The sequence below is a fragment of the Macrosteles quadrilineatus genome, unplaced genomic scaffold, assembly GCF_028750875.1.
Source record: "Macrosteles quadrilineatus isolate MER2022 unplaced genomic scaffold, UCM_ALF_1.0 Scaffold_5__1_contigs__length_97177068, whole genome shotgun sequence".
In the NCBI taxonomy this organism is placed as follows: Eukaryota; Metazoa; Arthropoda; class Insecta; order Hemiptera; family Cicadellidae; genus Macrosteles; species Macrosteles quadrilineatus.
In genome coordinates, this window is record NW_026542598.1 from 69,801,237 (window position 1) to 69,822,621 (window position 21,385).

General features: G+C 30.9%; 1 protein-coding gene across 2 annotated transcripts in view; it reads left to right on the plus strand.

Annotated features, from left to right (window-relative positions):
• LOC128994109 (inactive dipeptidyl peptidase 10-like) overlaps positions 1–21,385 on the plus strand; it is a 416,624-nt gene that overhangs the window by 36,757 nt on the left and 358,482 nt on the right. Inside the window, exon 1 of one of the 2 annotated variants that reach the window (XM_054418389.1) lies at positions 14,438–14,517. The exons of the other annotated variant lie outside the window; for it this stretch is intronic. Coding sequence (XP_054274364.1) covers positions 14,470–14,517 — 48 coding nt within the window. The 5' untranslated portion in view covers positions 14,438–14,469. Of the gene's footprint in view, positions 1–14,437; positions 14,518–21,385 lie in introns of those variants that run through there. 2 annotated transcript variants of the gene reach the window in all.

The following is a 21,385-nucleotide window of genomic DNA, read 5'->3' on the forward strand; positions in this document are numbered from 1 at the left end:
ACAGTAATATTTTAGGGTAAACGTTATATTTATAACCAAAAATGGTTTATTATAAATTTTAAATTTTTTTATAGAATGATATATAGTTCTGAAAAGGGTAAATAAATAGGAAAACGAGCCAAGTCTAGGAAGCATCGTTTATTTAGGAATTTATCAGTTGTACTAATTATCAAGTCTACGTAAGTGCATGTTTAAAGCTGTATAGAAATTAAAAAGAACATTTAATTGAATGGGATTACCTATGCAGCTCTGTTACTGGCTAAAACCAACGGTTTCTTTGGTAGTAATCATTTATCAGCTTAATGAACTAGGACAGCTGGGTTCAGATTCGAAAAAAGCAATCAATTCGGATTTCAACTAGCAACCTTTCTTATCGATAGGAACCACTTAGCTACCCAGCCATGAAAATTGATTGGTGATACGAGCTTTGATGATATGGTTTAAATCGAGTTAGAATAGAAATTCTATACACCTTCTTTTCAAAAATAATATTAATAATACCTTTTCTCTAAGAACAAACAACAGTTCAAAATACTGTTCTCATACTACAAGGTCAATTTCATATTGAAGGTTTGATTTCTTATGTACAAATTTGTAATTTTTTTTAATTTTTATACTGAGCTATAAATATTTTGCTGAAAAAAAACACACACACACACTTTACCTTCTCTGTAGTAGAACGCCTATGAATAATGTTTTGATGTGTTTAACGACATATTATAGTGAAAATGTAATCAGTCAAATGAAAATTCGCTTAGTCCACAGGTTTGCTGTGACAGGGGTACTTGGTTCTCATATCATCGGGGTTTAACTTGGTTCCACACACATAAATGAATACTAATTTTATATTAAATAGATATTATATTTAAGATTTTATCATTTTATTCAATTTATTATTAACCCTGTAAGTCTTGCACAAACAAAGAGTAAATGCAAATGGTGAGAGAGACAACATAGATAAATTTTGATTGCTATATGAATTTCCCCAAACAAATATTAAACATGTCACATCAGTACCCCACTAATAAGTCCAGGACAGAAAAATTGAGCTTTGTACCAAAAGTATGCCTGTTACGTTGGCAAACGTGTATTTATTACTTTAGTAAGGTGGGATATTTTAGTATTTTAATCCTCAAGAATGTTATTTGGTTTGATTTAAAGTTCAATGTGCTATGTACAGAATTTAAAATGATAAAGTGTGTAAAATATAATACTCAAGTAATTTTTACTCTTAGCGGACTTCGGATTTTTTTACCATTCTTGGACAATCATTGCTACATAGGGGACTTTTATTGCCATTGAAGTTGCCTTGGAATACACTGCTCTTGATGTGTCTATTACAAATATACTCTTTTCTACGTTCAGTTGATGTATATCGTCACTTTTAGGCTCTTAAATTTAAATTGTCTTAAGTATTTTCTTTAATGTATTCCGTTAGAACTTTGCTTTGAATGTTTCGCACGTTTATTACACATCTTTGCTAAGGGTATTGCAAATATTAATTTAAATATTGTTGTTTTGTTACGATTCCATTTTCACGATAATACAGTGGCTTGACATCATACTGTTTTAGTTTCTCACCTGATTGATGTCCTCAAAATATTATGTTTCAAAAGTAAAAACAGTTTTTTAATAAATATAAGCTCTATGTAAATCTGCAAAGAATTGACTGTCACATTGGTCGATCTGTCAAATGTCAATACTCGGTGATTGATAACTTGATTGACAACACAACGATAAACCCCAGACACAATCACTTGGCCAGAGAAATACTGACTGGACACACTTGAAGGGACTTAATTTTACTTTTAAAAGACTATGAAGAAGAATAAGATATACATTTTTTACATGTTTTTTTTATATAGAATCTTAAAAATGTTATTATTTAAATTTGTTCCTGCAGTTTTTAGTATCTTAATCTATACTGGTAGGCCTATTATTAAAAATATAATAATATTACTCGTAAAAATTTGATATGGAATCTTTTACTGACTTTGAACTCTTCATTCATCAGTAATTTAAAAATATACTATCAAATAATTCAAGAATAAACAAACCTAAAAAAAATATTTTAAAATCAAGACTGAATATAAAATTAAAAACAAAAAAATACTTCTAGAATTTTTGCATGATATGTATAGCAATGGATATAAGTGCGGAACACACCAAAGTTGTTAATTAGTCAATTTATGTTATTTAGTAGGTAAATTTTTATTCACTCAAGTTTTGGGTACAGTAATTATCTGGAATAATTTGGTGCTTGTCAAATTATTTATTAAATTAATTTCTAATTAATAAACCTCCAAAGAAATATATTGCGACATTATAATTATGGTATTTAATAAGAAAATTTAAGACAAAACCTCAATCACTGTTAATTTTGTTAGCTGGTATTTTCTACTTGGATCGTGTTATGTCATCGCCCTACAGGCATTCCCATAGAGACGACCACCTCTTGGGATCGTCTTAATTAACTTCCCTTATCTTGAACACCCATTAACCCTTACAACCGTAGACCTTACAGCGTAAAATTGTTATACAAACTTGAAATGGGTTGTTTCCAGTTTAGAATCAACATTATATATAAGTATGCAGTTGTGTAACGATTGACTGATGTGTGTTTATGATTATATTAATGTCGAATTAGATTTTTACTAAAATATTTCCATGAACAAGACATATTTATTCCCCATTTAAAATATAATTATACGTATTATATATATATATATATATATATATATATATATATATATATATATATATATATACATTTAATGAATCCTTAAGTTTGTTGCTACGTGAAAGTATATTTTGACCAAACGTAAATATATTATCGTAAACACATCTAATCTCGTAAAGCTAAACAAAATCGAAAATAATCTTTCTCAATTGTAAATTGAGTAATACAACTACATACTATATTTAGCTATTAAATAAAACAGCTTATTAGATATGATTTGTTTATATTAAAATAAATATACAAATATACCTATATTTATTTTTGCAATCTTTGTTGTTGACATAAATTTGTGTTGTCAATTTGTATGAAGAGAACAAGATTTTCAAATTTTGTCAAAATACATACATAAGCAAGTAAACTACAACAGTTTATTTTTTCCCTCAACACGACTAAAAATATTGTTTTTTGAAAATGTTTTGAAATGTTTACAGTTAAATTGCGAAATAATTGTTTAAACACTCTTCATTATAACACAATATTTGTTTTTAGAGCTCTACACAATGTCTGTGATAAAAGTTGGATATTTCCATGTTTTAAGGAAATTAAACAAAACTGTTTTTTTTACAATGCTTTATCGATAATTGATGTTGTAGTTAGACTTTGATAACTTTTACTATTGTATGACGCTGTTTTTATGGTTGGCATAGACTATGCAGTAATATCCTTCGACATATTTAATTGGTAATGTTCAATACTTGCAAGTAGCCTATACATTGATTATATAACGGCATTATTTAAGGCACATATAAAACCAACTTCCTATTTAGAGAATACAGTATAGAAATAGCTATTGTTTACTAACTATTAATGATTAGCCAGCTGTAATACATGAGATGAGGTTTTAAAATCTCAATGATTGCATAAATTTTCTTCATAATATACGAGATGTAATGCAAGATAAAACGTATAGAATATGTAGAGGGCTATATTGTTTACGACCCGGTCAATAGTAGTTTTCTGTATAGTTGTTGACCTGTTAGAGTCAAGAAATCTGGGCCATCGGTGGAGTAAACAAATTTTACAATTCTCACCACGCAGTAATTAAAATAATGTTTTTTCTTCCACCCTTAACCATCTTTATAAATTGAGATTAATGTTCATTATGTTTTCAAACATTTTTCATCATGATAATGTCATTGATGGTTTGTATTTTGCACTATATAGAGACTTCAATCTAAACCATTTTTACCTTTGTTACATAGCTTATACGTTCTATCTACCAAGGAAATAAAATACATATTTAAAAAGTATAAATTACAAATCAAAGATACAAAAATGTGATTCTTGTGTATTTTAACAAAAAATAATGACTACCCCGGTTGCATACATATTGCAAACAAAATTAAAAACACTGTACAAATAAAAAAATGTAGGCCTAAATTGCGCTAAAAACAAACCTTTGTAAAAAAAATTTACTAAAATGACTTATGGCACGTCAAATCATTGGGATTAGTGCAATGAAAATAAAGTATTTTAAAGCTATCCTAATTTCTATTGTGTGCATCATAAAACATGTTGTTACACGACAGAATTTGTGAAATCTCGACCAAAGACCATTTCTCACAACCCGCATGTACCTGACATATCAGTGGGGGTCTGAATGTTGTTTACGCTAGTTTCTATTTCCCTCCCAGGTTTTCCAAAACGTATGTTTGAGGAATATTTGTTAAATACGTGCGTCATAAGGGTAGGTTGAGTAGAGTTAACAGAATTGCAGTTAATTATGTGCAGCATTATGGAAAGTACCATTTTCACAATTTTAAGTAATAGTATTTAACTTCAGCTTAAAATCGGTGATTGCAAACAAATTTGGGTTGGATTTTGTTTATTGATTATGTTTTATTGTGTAAAGACAATTTCATTGTATTTTCTTAATAATTACGATATGATCAACATGATCTCTAACAATTAATAACCATTAACCGTACCTACCACTTTCATGGTTATATAACATTACGATAATTATAAACGATATTTTTATAAAATTGTAATTCTGCTTAGATATGTCCTCGTCCAGTTAAACATTTTTAACTTTCAATAACGTAGGTTATTTAATTAATCGTTTTAGTTGTATAAACTGTTTTTAATACAAAATATTTGTCCAACACTTTTTATTACTAAATAACAAATTGAATAAGTATTTTTAAACCATTATATTTTTATAAAAATTACATCTAGAACCTGTAATACGAGTGTTTTAGATAGCGGTTTAGCAATTCATAAATCTTCAAGCAGTATTAAACATAGTCAAAGTTTGTATAATGTTTCTTAAAAATACAATTGCATTTCAACATCCGTGGCAAGTAGACGTTGCTGCTTACTTAAGGTTATAACAAAAACATTACTACGGTTAGTTGTATAAATCCCTTTATAGTTGTTTGTATAGGCCTAATTTGAAAATAAGCATAGCACCATATTTTGTATTGTGATAATCCTTCAACCAAAATTTACGCTAGGGACTGATTTTACACCCTAGTGTTTAAATGGTAAAACTATATAATATTATAGCTTATTTTGTTCAAGTTAATTGTCTTATTAACAATTGCTTAACCACGATTCCATACAACATCTTTTGATCGAAGTTAAAACTATTACCAATTAAAACGTTAAATCCCATATTTTTTCAACAAAATGTTAATCCTTAAGAAGTTACACTTTAAATTGATGCTACTAATGGTGATTTGGGAGCGAACTAGTCTAGTGGATAGAGCGCGGGACTTCAGTCCCTGAGGTCCCGGGTTCATATCCAGCCGAATCACCAATGGATTTTATCTAAGTGATAATGCCGCAACCCCAAGGTCTAGCCTGAAGTAATGTGAAAAAAAATCCCAAGCTCGTGCCTAGCGTCCTGGGGAAAAAAAACTTATAACAAAATCCGAAATCTATGGCTATATCTTATAGTGCACAGCTTAAGAAATGTAAAATAGCATTCAACAATTACAGGTGTGTTAGTTTTCTATTTTTACAATTTAATGTAATTTGTATGTTGCAATCATGCATATAACAGATGTAGTAGCTAAAAACATCTGAAACTTACTCAACATCTTAAAAACACTTGCAGTAAGACTTTCCTCGGATGAACAGACAAAGCTGTTAAAAGGATTTGTAGGGATGTGAACAAAAAGGTACAAGGAAACGATACGGTACTGTGTTCAGTGAGACATTTATGTTGCTAATCGCTCCATAAAGTGAGAGCTCTTTGTTTAAACAATGGAAAAGATGCAAATTGAAATGTCCCTTAAGTCCCTTGACGCTGTGTAGCGAATAGTGCTTTGTCAATAATGCTTGCCAAAGAGAAGTTGTTGCGAAATAAATTACAAAAATAATTTACGATTTATTTTTTATATGAACTGAAAATTATTTAAACTTGCTGCCCTGCAAATTATTTATTTACTTTAGCATAAAGAGTACAAATTCATAATACCATTGACAAAGTTTAATTGTTCTACTATTTAATTTTCTACTGTTTAATTTGTTCTTTAAAGTTGGTTATCATTGTAAAACTCCCTTTAGACATTTCAAAGGTCCATAAATTTTGATATATAGATAAATAGATATATGATATATGAGTTGACAACTTTCTAGCATAGTTTAGGTATTTTTTAAATCCAACTTGATTTAAGTTGTTGGTACTAACATATTATGAGCATACGCTGTTATATGAATTTTTCTATCTTAAATCTTTCAAACATTTTAACTTACAATAGTAAAATATATTTTGGATTTTTTTAACGATTCTTTTTATGCAGTAAAAATTTGCTTTATACCTATTACAACTACTACAAAACTAGATTGTGATACGTGTGGTTATACAAAAATTATACAATACTAAAAAAATAATAAAAACACACATAGCCTATCTAAGAAACTGATTGATAGGACTAATGTGTTTAATACAAGCTTCTACTGGTTCTATACTTCTGGTACGGCAATAAAGTTGGCTGAGCATTGACTTGTACCGAACAAAGGGGATGGGAAATTACCATTACAGGCAAATAAGACATTAAAATAGCCGTCTTTTCTATACCTTTCTGTAAATAGCTACTTATAAACTGAGATCTACACTTAGGCTTAGCTCTCCAAAAATGAAAACAAAATATATTTTCAAATACAACAATCTGTTCCTTCACGAATTTAGGAAGTAGCATTAAAATACACATACTAGATTATGCTACTTAATTTATAAGAAAATAGTAATAACTAATTAAGATTTGCCATTTTTAACAAACTTATATTGCAAAAATATTGTTTCAATGGTATTACCTTTCCTTTAAAAATTAACTTTCCATTAAGCAACACATACTTAAGCAACAAATTAATTGTTATCTGGTGGTGTAAAAAAACTCTTATAATTTTAAAATTGTTTCTAATTATTATTTGCAAGAAATAAAAATAAAACTAAAAGAAACTCAAAAATGTGAAAGCTAGATGGATTAATGTTTATAAAATTATAAGAGCTATATTTTTAAGCATATAAATATACTAAGTGAGCCCCTCGCAAACATGTAGTTGTCAAACCTTCCATAAAATAAATTATTGATTTAGAACACATTTTCAAACAGTATTTACGAGCACAAACTGCATTTTTGCTCGTATTTTTAAACAATCATACGATGCTTAAACTTCTAATTTCTTCTTAAAACACAACCAAGGGTGAATGCATGGGTAAGCTCTTCTTTAGAGCTAATCCCTGCTTATCCTCAAATTTAAAGGTGGATGTCTTATACCGTACATCTCTCTTAAATGTCAGTTGAAATAAGTAAAATTTGGGATTAGCAACTATAGAGCTATAACACGTACAAAATAATAGTATTGGTGGTATAGGTAGTAGTAAAGTAGTACAATATAGAAATACTGTAAATTCTAGAACTTAGGTACAATTGTAGGCAAACTAATGCAAAAATATAAGATTTAAGTTATTTGCAAATATAGGGTGTCCCAATAAGAACGCCGGATTTGAAATGTTAACAAACCATATATTTTCATGCTAAATTTAAAATATGAAACATGAATCTTAAAGCATAGTATCTCCGATTGGTAATTGAGTATTATGTTTTGTAAGTGTCAACCTGCCAAATACTGACAGGCCCGACATCTCTTGACAAAGTTTTCCATCACTTTTTCATACACTTCCTGTTGAATTCCATTAATGGCACGAATCATTTCCTCCTTCAAGTCTTGGATTGGTTGAGGATTATTGGCGAAAACAAGCGACTTTAAATATCCCCAGAATAGAACTGAGCCAATTTATTCAAACTTAGAAATCAATCTTCGGACAGATGGATCATTTGGTGCATTGTCCCAGCCGTAAATAGTGCGCAGCTTCCGTGCTTGTAGTGCACTTTAACTATGACCACGCGTTGTTCCGTCGTGTAGCGATTCATGACTACAAATGGGACCTAATACTGATAACATTGCTGATAATTTGGGAATTTCTATTGAAATACAGATAAGAATAAGACGCTCCTCAAATCCGGCGTTCTTACTGGGACACCCTTTATATGAGTTAGTGTAAAAATGTCATTTTAAAAACGACATTCAATCCAGATTTTTTTATGATTGAGAAATAATACAACACTCTTCGTTTCTTCTCAGCACATGTGTGTAGTTAAGAGAAAAACATGTGTACATACATAGATAAATTGTTTTCTAAGTTCTCAGAAATATTACGCGATGAAAGTTTTTCCTGACTCAATAAAGATCTTGTTCATTAAACTAATTAAAACATATGATAAAAAAGCACACATTTGCATCCAATCAAAGTTACAAAGCAGCTGTACAAGTTTACCGTACAAGTAAAGAGTTTCCTGTAAGTCGATCGAAGACTTGTTAAACATCTCAACGATTGAGTGGGTTGGTAAGACTGCATATTTAAGTGGAGTGTAAAGCGTAGTGGCCAGCCTGATTACAAGCAGACGTTAGCCCATCCTGGTGTCTAGACGTCGTATTTTAACATCGGCCCAGTCGGGTTTTTGTATCCTTTATTCGGTTGTTTTCCCTTGCTTTTCATCATGGGCGGAGTTTTTAAAGACGACCAAAGATGTAATATACGAAATGGATCTATTATACAGGGTTAACAAAAGGCTGGATAACCCCCATCACTTTTTTACGGCTCACACTAGAAAAACTAAACTCTGCACACCTTTATGGCATGTTATGAAGTACTTTTTGGGCATAACCGCGACGATCATCCCCAAAATGGGGGATATTGGGGGAAAGTAAAAAGTTTTAGATGTTAAGACCCATCTAGTGATACCTCATTTTTAAGGTTATGATAAAAGAAAACCAACAACGTAAACTAGGGGTCTCTATCTCAATCCAGTAAGAAATGGCAGTCAATTGAAATTCTAAGAAGTGAAATTTAACTTAAAGATTTCCAAGTCTGGAGACCCCCTGTAAATTTTGTAACGGCTCACACTAGAAAACTAAACTCTGCACACCTTTATAACTATGAAGTACTTTTTGAGCTTAATTGCTACTTTGTTCGCAAACCCAAAATGGGAGATTTTGGGGAAAACTCGAAAATTTGAAATGTTAAGCCCCATCGAGTGGGGCTTCGACCTGCCATTTTTTACAGGGTTGAGATAGAGACCCTTAGTTTGTGTTGTTGGTTTTATTGTATCAGGATCTTCAAAATGAGGGGTCCCTTGATGGGTCTTACCTTTTGAAGTTTCCCCTGATTTCCCCCATTTTGAGAATGTACACGAAGTGGCAATTATGCCCCAAAAGTACATAACATGTCATAAAGGTGTGCAGAGTTTAGTTTTTCTAGTACGAGCCGTTAAAAAATTGACAGGGGGTCTCCAGACTAACCACACAGACTACAGACTAACCGTGTGTATTAGATTAGGTATAGCTATACGTAATAATATCATACGAAGGGGACCTGATTGTTTTGTTAAATCGTGAGGAAGCTGTAAGTGGGATCCCAGCTTTCTTGTAAAAAGTATTCTGTGGTTCTGAAGTTAAATAATTTGAGATTCAATTGCATCAACATACAATATTGTTTTTATTTTTTATAACACTTATTTTATTTTAAAGCCTTCTAAGCTTCATAAAGATTTTGACTAATTCTTGACTATGATTTTAAATTTTACGAAACATCTCCAAACTTTACCATACAGAATGGCAAAAAAGAAAATTCTACCCCCTAACTTGTTGTATTTGAGATTAATTAAATCAGTTGGTGACAACCATATTAGACATGAGGGGCTACAATTATGGTTTATTTTAATTTGAACTAGGAAAAATATCATCGACTATCATATTTTACAGGTCTTGATATGACAATAGTATGGCTTTTAAGTTTTACGGTCTTCTGTAATAAAGCGGTTATCCATGTCCCAGGGCCATAAAGGATATATCAGCTGAACTGACCATAACGTTTGTCGGTCAGACGTTGACACTTAAGAGTGGCAAAGAGCCTCTATCTGACCACTTAATGTCGACGAGGCTGTAAACTATCAAGAGTTTCTGGGAGAAGTTGATTTAATGGACGATAAAGATGTTCGATTTATTGTTCAGGTGTAAAACCCCTCAATCTAATTACACCATATTTATTAGTAACGATATACATAAGGTATTACCTTTGACTATTAATACAACTAGACATTCCAGCCAAGAAGGAAAAAGATTTTTATTTTAATTAATTTATAATAAGTTTGCACATAGGTATACAGTGACAATACGTACTCCAAAAGAACTAAATATTCTTGAAACGTGTAAAGATAAATGTGTCGCATTAGTCTTTGGCTCAGTCAAATTACTTTTATTAGAAAAGGTGCATGTAAATGCAACCATAATCACAATGATTATGTTGAATATTTTGTGTCTTTATATTATGGTACAATAAACACTATGGTGTGCATGTCATTTAACGTACAGCTGGAGAACACAATACACATCTGACAAATGTTATTATGACAAATTCTTGACGTGTCATTCACCACCATCGTATTACACATCTTCTGGTGTAATATGTCTTTGCCTGCTAAAAGTATTCTGCTGTTATCAGATGTGTTGTGTGAGACGCGGGAGGGTTACATTTATCAAGTCTGTTAAGTCAAGTTTATCAAGTTATGTCTGTTTATTTATCAAGTCAGGTGTTTACTGAGGTGAAAGCTAAAAGAATATTCTTTTTAGATTATTGATGATGTAATATTAATGAATAAGCAAATAACATATTACATTATCGACATGGTTTATTGTTACTGTACTGCATAAACGCAGTCATGTAATCATTTACCGAGCAGTACATCAGATAATATGTCTAGATAACCTCAAAACAACCATGATAACATACCTCATGCACATGTTTACATGATAACATTTAGTCATCATCACAAATCATGAAGCTATGTTGACATAATAACATAATTGTAAACTTTCTCATTCAACAATAGACCATGTTTAAGATTGGTTTTACATTTATACAGTTTTGTGGCATTAACAATTCTAAAGCCAATTCTTATTGGCCAGATCAAACTCAAGAAGCTGTGACCGAAGTTAATTGTTTAAATTAAGGTTCTCCCTTAGATTGGTTTCAGTAGTCGCATATGTTTAATTAGCTTAGGTGATTAGGCTATGAAGGATGGGCTTAACCCTTAATAACTGTTCCGTAATAGAAAATTAAACTTTAGCTGGTTCATAGTGGTAATAAAACCCAAAATTATGTAATGCTAAACTGATGGGCAACAACTAGTAAGATACTGTATGGCTTTGACTGCGAGAATAGATTAACACAAGGTCATAACAATTTAAACATAAATTTACAACTACACAAAACATATAATAACACAAATCCATATGTCGTTTAATCTATAATGTGTCAGTTTTGTGTCGGCGCTACATCACTAAAGTGTACTTAGCACATAACGATGTGTGTACGAGTCAGAAGGCATGACTAATGTGTTTTACGTCTCCTATTGTGTTTGTAATGATTGTTACTATGTGTTTGTATGGAAAATTGTTTGTTATGTATTTATGTGGCGTTGATGTTAGTAATTTTTTTCTATATCCATTAAAGATTAAGCTAAATTGTTTATACCTTGCTTTGTCAAGTGGTCTTTTGCAGTAGTACACTACTATAGTTTCAGACTTTGGTCCATTATCAGGTGTAACAAAATATCAAGTTATCTATCTGATATAGTTAGATCCGTCGTTGATGTTGTAAAACACATACATACACAAACACACGACAAAATACGAATTCGAATAAAATTTGAATAATTTTGTTATATTTGTATTTGTATTTTGACATGTGTGTGTGCATGTATGTGTTCCACAATATCAACAATAGATCTAACCACATCGGATAAATGAATTGATGTTTTTATAAACATCAATTCATACAATAATGTTGTAATATAAGCCATTTATCTTAAATTTTGCCATCCAGAGGCTGTTACACCATGGCTTTAAGAGTTGCTTTACTTCTTGAGGTCTTACATTCGATTTTCCTGTAGTAAAATAGTAGTTTACGCAACGATTGCGTTAAGTGAGTCTTTACGACACGAGTAGAAAATTTAAGGCACGAGCCTTGGCGAGTGCCTTAAAAACTTCTACGAGTGTCGTAAAGACTATTAACGCGAGTTGCGTACACTACTTTACCTACGACCGTTTTTTAATTACTATCAATCTGGATTTAATTACTAACAATCACTACTGATAACTTTTTAGAGAGGTTATGTTTTCGTGTATTGTCATTGCCACTGAAAGTGATGCAACACTTGTTGTATAATCAGCTGATTTCCTGTAATTACGTGTTTGTTAAACTTCGTTAAATATTACATTGCTAGCAGCATTCTTACCATAAATAATATTGTATCAGGTACAATTCGGCAAATATTTCATTTATTTTTGGACTTCCACCAACTTAATTAAGAATAGTATCAACATGAACAAGTCGGATCAACAATTAAATTGGTCAACTGATCAGCTGATCAGCTGATTAGTTGGTTTGAAGCATTACAATTTTAATTCTTTTCTCTCAATACTTGAACCTCATTGGTCCGTTACCTGTGTGGATATGAGAAAACTATGCGGATATGAAATGAAACTATGCGGATATGAAAGTAAACAGCTGTAAAGTGAAACTTTTCAATTCTAAGAACTGGACTCAAATGGCTACTTAAAAAAACGGTCGTAGGTAAAACCATTTAATCTATTTGATCTAAAAATAGTGTATATGTACCATGTAAAGCACTATTGTAAAGGAAATTGTGACAGAATAGGTTTTTAATTAATTTCAGTCTTAACTTATATTTTTTTATTGCCATCATTTTCAGACTAAAACCATTTTATAAGGCTCCACGCAGTTGATTTAAGATGTGTGAGGTAATTTTTGTTTATTATTGATGGTGTAGCTAACAAACACATAACGCTACACATGACTCATTGATGAGTGAGACCTAAACTGCAAAGATAGTTGTCGTTACATAATAAAACGTGAGCTCCCAACTTACATGTCATGGCATAATCTCAAAGCTAAAAGTGATTGCTGGAAGGCAAGATTTGTAAGTAAACTATATGGCTAATGCATTGTTCATGTACCACAATGTAGCAACAGGGTACAGAGTATAAGCTATCAAACTGTAAGTTAACAAGATAGTTTAAAGTCAGGTAACATTACATGCAGTAGTGTTACAAACAGCCAACGACCTGAACAGAGATCTTAATTATAACGTATCATAGTTACAAAGTTGACAAAGTTGTTGTGTGTATGTTTCCTTTATATTGTGTTTCTCTAACATTAAGGAGTTACATTTGACATAACTTCCATAACATAAAGTGCAGTACTAAACTTAGGAATGACCTTAATCGTGTTTATGACTTGTGTTATAATTTAACATTTGGTGTTAGATATATAAACAATCTTAAATAGTTATTTGTTTTTTCAGGTAGGTGAGACGAAATGCTGAAATGTTTAGTCCATTTAGAAATCTTTCCTCGAGAGCTTGTAAGTAAAAAAATTGCATTTCTTCTCTATATTGATTCTGTATATCTAGGTAATTATTTGTATTTATCATTTAAAAAATTGAAATATCTGTGATCAATTATTGTGTTAGATTGTGTAAAGTTACAATAATGAATATAAATCAATTACTTGTAGAATAAGTATCAGTTTGTTTATTTAATAATACTTAGAGTGTTAGAAAATTCTATTGATTTTTATTGTATAACAATTTTCTTTTAGTTTTTTTTTATTGTTAGCATTCAAAGTTAAACTGATGAAATGTTAGAAACTAATTAACAGCTGCCAGACTGACTCTCCGTAGGATGGTCAACTAGATAATTTCGTTAGTTTAAAAAATAAAAATTCATGCATATAAGCTATTGGAAACAAACGTGTATCCATTATTATGTGACCAGAAATACTTATACACAAATAACAAAACTGTTCCTATTTGAGTCGCATTCGGATAATCTTGAAGCTCGCCAAGTGCCCGGTCACTTGCCTCGGCAGTTGGTGAAGTGGCTGTCTAGGATATCAGCTGTTTTTCGGTTAACAGTTGACATTTACTTATTAGTAAAGTGTTTGTCTTGGATATGAGTTTTTTTCAGTGTAAATATACTTATTAATTAAGTAGGTGTCTTGGTTATCAGCTGTTTTTTGGTTTGAAGTTGACATTTACCTATTAGTAAAGCAGCTAACATGGATATCAGCTTGTTTTCAGTGAAACTTTGATATTTACTTATTAATCGTATGATTTTGGGTTAATCGAAGTTAAATGTCTGAACCAAACACGATGGACAACATGCTTCTAGGACAAGCCGAGGTTGGTAATGTAATTTATTTTTGCAGTTTTTAGATAGTTATAACATTATATTATTTCATGGTCAACCATAATTTTTCATTTTATTATTAATTTTCTTTAAATAATTCAACATATTTACATCTGTAAATAATTAGTGTAAGCTTATGATACAGGTTGAAACATAGGAGAGTAGTGTGAAGGAAAGGATTATTTACAATTTTTTTTACAGCTTATACCCATTTCAAAATTATAGTTTAACCAAATATGTTAAGCTCAATGAAAAAAAGATTATACTTGGGTATCAAAGTTTTATAAACCTTAAGCTTTGTTGGTAACCAATGTTAAAAAGTTGTTTTGGTTTTACTACAAGGTGACGTAAAGTATTTATTTATAGCGTTTCTACTTATCCATGAGGAAGATTTTGTTATCATCCTGCATAAAAATAATAGCATTCAAAAGAATAAAATTCTTCGATTCAAAAAAGATTATAAATAGGCAAAAGTTGAGGATTTTCAAATCGTGTGATTCCGTTATGCTTAAAGGGTTTATAAATTATAGTTATATACCCACTAATGTAATGTTTTTACTATGGCTAAAGAATAGGTTTTCTGTAAGGAATTTCGCCTCGGTCGAAAGCGACAACATTTACCGCGAAATGAGACGAATCACCAGGATCATGTTTATTTCCACATTACTACAAAGAGATGGATCTTTCCAAGGGTCTTTGTCTCAACGGCGTTTGTCGCGACTAAAAATTTCGTCTTTCAAGACTACTTCAACGATATAACGTGGCAGTTACAAATTAAATCTTCGTTATACTGCAGCAAAAACAGCTGTTTATATATATACGTTGTGGGTCTAAAGTAGTAGTATTTTTACTCTATGTTGTAAAGCACGATTGTAAGCAAACGCGTGGATTGAAATTATTTATAGATTGATTTATTAGGTAAGGGCTTAGCTTATTGTTACATTCTTGTCAATAGTTTGACATATCCAGGGTATAATATACAGTAACACAATCGTGATGAATCAGCACTTATTTGTTAATCGGGCTTGATAAAGGACATTGACATAACTTTTGACTTCACTTGATGCGTATTTAGATTAGCTGAATTGGTAGCCATTTGCAAGTTGTTTTGAAAGCTTATCTTTACATGAAATTATTTTCGTTTTGTTGCTTAGTTTGTTAATTTGTGATGCAATATGACGACAAATATTGTTTATCACTCGAAAAAAGTGTCTTTTAACCCCCGCTCATTTTCCGACCTCGGCTTAACCTATATCGTAAAAATTAAGTTCGGGTTGAAAAGAGTCACTTTACGCCTCAGTGATGAATCAATATACTATTGGCTCATTTCATTAGAATTATTTTACTAAAATTTGTATCCTTAAAACTTTATTACATCAGTAAATATATATTCTCAATGCATTATTTATTTTTGCGTCGCTCCATGCATTATAGAATAATAAATATTTTTGTTTAACTTATTTAACAAAACTTAACTTATTTATATCATGTACTAATAGCACCGTAGTTAAAATTATAAAAGTCTGTTTCGTTATTGTGCGAACTATATGTTATTGATTGGCATAATAAAATCCACATTTAATGTATGATAGCATTGAATACACTATAAACATAATAAAATAAAACTATTAATTAAATATGTTTAGAATTATCAAAACTTGTTTTATTGGTGGAACAATTATATAATTTATCTATACGTTAAATTATAAAAAATATGTTTTTAATTGTACTGTTATGCTGTGACTACGCGTTGTACTAAAATAATACAAAATACTTTTTGGATTACGTTCGTTTCACCTTTTACTTCTTCAAAGGTTATGTTTTATCTTTGCTGTTACAAAATGAATTACAGTATTTTGGATGAATATAATAACTACTGAAGCTTTTAACGTTGTTTTGACGTATTATACAGACCGTCCCAAAAGTCCCGGACCGGTTTAATATTTTCTAAACGACAACAGATAAATCAATAAGATTTTGCACATCAACACCACACTTAAAAATCTACTTTTTTAAGGAACTATCAATTTTCTGTCATATCATGGGGACGTCCCACGAGGAGTCAGAAGGAAATCTTAAATAGGAGCATAGGTCAATATGCACATCAGTTTAAAGGGCTTAGCTAGCAGAGTTCAATGCCGGAAACCGCGCCTCGAAAGGATTACCCGTTACAAAATAGCGGCCGTTCAAAGATTTCTTGAACCTGCCATTTTGAATCTTTGAACGAATGCCATTTTTTACTCAGGCGTTCTTTTGAGCTTGAATTTACGGCATTGTAATCTACTAGTGAAGACCTTTAATTTGATGTGCATATCGACCTATGCTTACGTTAAATTTTTTTTCCGACTCCTAGGGCTGTGCCCCAAATGCATATTAAATGAATCTTTGAACCACTGTCATTCTTGACTTGGTTGTCCGTTTGAGTTCAAATTTGCAGCAATATATTTTGCTAGTAAAGACCTTTAATTTGATGTACATGTCAACCTATGCTTCTATTTAAGATTTCCTTCTGACTCCTTGCGGGACGTCCCCATGATGTGACAGAAAATTTATATTTCCATAAAAAAGTAGATTTTTAGGTGTGATGTTGATGTACCAAATCTTATTGATTTATCTGTTGTCGTTTAGAAAATATTAAACCGGTCCGGGACTTTTGGGACAGTCTGTATTATAATGCCATACAATATGTTTATTAAAAGTCCTAATTATGTATACAGCATAATTGAATCACAATGTTGATGGCCAAATTAAGATATTTTTTCTCGCTCAATTAGTATCAAGCAAATTTAATAGCTTACAACTTTAATTACAACCAAAAAACTTTATATTAATTCTTTCCGGCAAATCTTATATGTATAAGAACTTTTAGTAGTGAATAGTTTTTTATACGAGTTATCACTAAAGGTTTTATGAATTATTAAAATGCAAAAAAATGTTTCCCTTTTCGACGTTTGGGTTTTGAAAATTTTTACCTGTAAATATATGAACACTACATAATTATGCAAAGTGGTGAAGGCAATAGTCCGTATTGCAGTGAATTGAAACACGACTAACATTTTCCAGAACCGCTTTACAACAGTAGTCTGTACAGATGCATTGTACAGTACAATGTTTTTAAAGATGCGGGCAATTTCTTGATTACTATTCTACCTTAATGCTTTTTGTAAATATTCAATGTATGTTGGAAACCAAAATAAAATTATAGAGGAATAAAGTTTATTATTATTGTTCTGTAATTTTAATTCATGAATACAGTTTTTACGGGAAAAAGTGAACACATTACTTAAATCAGCAGGTGGTTGTATACACATATTTTTAGTTATAATTTCTTTAAATATATATATGTAACAAATATATATATGTATATATATATATATATATATATACATATATATATATATATATATATATAGGATAATATTTTAAGGAAATAAATTCAGCTAAACGACAACAGTGACGACACACTAAGAAAACTGCTAAATATTGAGCTGAGTTCAATTTTTTCATCATTGAATGGTCTAACAATTTTTATTAAGAAAAAGTTGAATATAAAGTACTTTAACATGTACAGTGATGAACTATTCGTATAAGCAAGGATTATTCCTTTCCTTTACAAATTGTTGTGTAGTTCCTCGATTCACCGCTACAGCAGCACAGAACAGTACTTCTATCACAGCACATCGATTAATGTAGGCTGAGTCCACCAGGTATCAGCACCTATATGATTTTCTACTTGTTACCCTAAATAACGTAATACATTGTATACGCAGTTTTACCATGGTAAATAGAATAAATATACTTATCGTCATAAATTTGATTTAAAACTTTTATTTCATTAGGAGACCTAAATATAAATTAAATACTTATAATTGAGATAAAACCCCTAGATAGATTATTTATGACTTTTTGTGATAAAACCTTGCTTAGTTTTATAAACTACGCCTATTTCATCTTAAGTTTTAAATAATACAAAAACACACAAAAAATGTCAAGAAAACATAAGAAAGAAAAACTTTTAAAACTGTTTGATCGGACAGACAAATATAAGCAAGTTAGAAGCGAATAAAGTTTTGTTATGCTTTTATACGTATAATATATAATAATACTTATTATGGTGATATTTTATAATAATGAGGTTTCGTCTTCGGGATTTTGAAATGAAAACACAAAATTAACAAGAGGTTCTTTTCTTTTTGTAAAAGTATATTTTGTACTGTGGAAGTTCTTCCGTCCTTATTCTCCGTGCTGTATATTTGAATCACCAAAAAAATTATTTTGTAATAATTAGTGAAAAAAACAAAATGGTGGCTGTGTAAGTAACTAAGGACTCCCGGACAATTTACATATGATATTTGGATATGAAATCCATGAATAATATTCTTAAATATTCGATACGAAATCTGAAACTACCTGTATAATCACAAGAACAACTTTAGGTGTTGGTTAATGATGAACTATCTATATTTAGTTTTAAACCACAAATTAACATTCTGTTAGTCATTTACATGTAATAAAATTTCAATAACAAATAGTTAGGTAAACTATATTTTTACTTACTCCTCCATTACATAGTATACCTTAGAAGAAAGTATTGTTTTCGTCAAAGTTTTCAAGTTTTAGTTTTGAGTAGATATATCCGTTTGGGGTCCCCTTAAACCCAAAAAGTGGTTTTCAAAGTCTGTCTTTGTGTATCGATATGTACAGAGCTACAGACCACACCAATAGTCCGATTTTGTCATCTTGCATACAACAATGTCGATCGGCGTCGACCTGACAAAAATGCGTCACGAAACACCCAACCAAAAATTACTTTTCAAAAGTTATTGTAACTTATGTTATTTTTCCATTAAAAACCCATATAAAATAACAAAAACTGATTTAAGGGAAAGAACCCGGACCAGCTTATGGGAGAGAGTATGTGTCAGATTGCAGATACTGTTTATTTAACCTTTAAACCCAAAAGTGATCACTTAAATCGTTTGGCAACACAGCCTTTTTTTGTGACTTCAATTGTACGAGTAATTATGATTCTTTTGGTAAAAACGTTCTTAAACCACCACGGCACATGTGTATGGTTTAAAAATCTAAAACATAAAATATCACAACTATTGTATGGATAATTGTATTTTATTCAAATTGGTAGCGAATGCCATAACAGAATCAATACACCAATGCCAGCCAGCTATATAAAAAATATATATATTGAAGAAAATTACATGGGAACTTTAATTTTAATTTTGATTATTATACATTTTAAGCGCAACAATAAAGTGAAGGAAACTTTGACTGCATGATAAGTCTTATTATGTATTGGAAGTATTGCTAAGGAAAGAGAAAACACAAAGTCTGGGCTATGTAAGGTTTGAGTCACGTTTACCGCAACCCGCAGAGAAAATAAAATTTTATGATTACCAGTTACTCAGGTAACTTCCCCTCCTCTTCCCAGAATTCTGTGCAGCTTCGCACCCCCTCAGATAGCTAACTGATGATTTACAATGATCGATTTATCAGCTGTTACTTCCCATGGAAAATATTTCTCGGACAGCTGATTTACGTATTGAGTTTAATGTAACCATTGACATATTACATGTATATGATACTTAAGACTTTGCTTAGGACTACATATTAATAAATCCAAACTAAAGATATGTTTTTATTTATCATAAATTATAAAATATTTCCTCTTTTGTAAGGTTACATTAATTAAATGCTAAAGCTTTTTGTCAAAACTATTTTGTCGTTTACATTCCCCCTTAAAACTGGTATGTATTCTGTAATTAGTACCAATTATTCTGGTATGTATATTATTAAATGCTCTGGTGGCTGATGAAAAAAAGTAATACGTTTTTTGGTTTGTATTTGTCCTATATGTCTTTAAGAACCATAGTTCATTCTTTATTACATATAAAACACTAATTTTGTGTGAACATCTCTTTGAATACAATTTTCTCAGCATTAGTTTACGGTGTTAAGAGAAGAAAGAATATTTTTTTTTACCTCAACGCTTAGTGTGTATGTTATAAATAATAATAATTTTCTGCATTGATTTTACACTAGGATAATTGCAGCGATTGTCAATAGAGACTGTATTGGTTGAGGTTTGTTCAGAACATAACACATTGGTCTGATAGTGGACGATGGTTGTTGACACAGTAGTACAGCTGACACTATTGTATTGCCGGGTTTTAACAATAGCTTTGGATAAGGTTGTTTAGAGGAGATGTGTGTTTTTGATGTTCGAATATATATAAATAGTTGCTATTGGCGTTCAAATGATTTTTTGATTCAATGGAGTACTTTGTGATCTATTAAGGTTCAAACCCTTGATAGCTGAGGAGCCAAATGATGCTCGTGTGACAATCAAAATATCCCAATTTGATCCTGAGGTCATATAATAGATTTTTGATAGTTCTTAACAAGACATTTCTCTCCTTGATTAGCAATAACTAAAGACTAAAACATTAAGGATGTGGTAAATAACAAAGATACGCGCATCACTCCACCGTACATTGTTCGAAGTTGGTTTGGTGGAGACGCCATCTTGAACATTCTGATCGTCGTGGCGGGAACTTGATGTTGGCTGTAAAAGTTCGCTCGTAGACGGAACATTTCGTCGAAATCACGTTTCTTCTCATTCAGCTTGTAGGAGTTTCATTGTTTTTGGTGAAATTTGGCATTTGCAAGGGTTTTGTAAGACCTAGTGTTTTTGATTATTTAAAATTAAGTTTCAGTATTTTTAATTAGACATAATGAGTAGTTCAGCAGAGATTGAGTATAATAACAAACTGTGTATGGTTGAAAACACGATGGTTTTGATCTAGTCATATATAAACATCTATTGTAAATCCGGAATGACGCTAT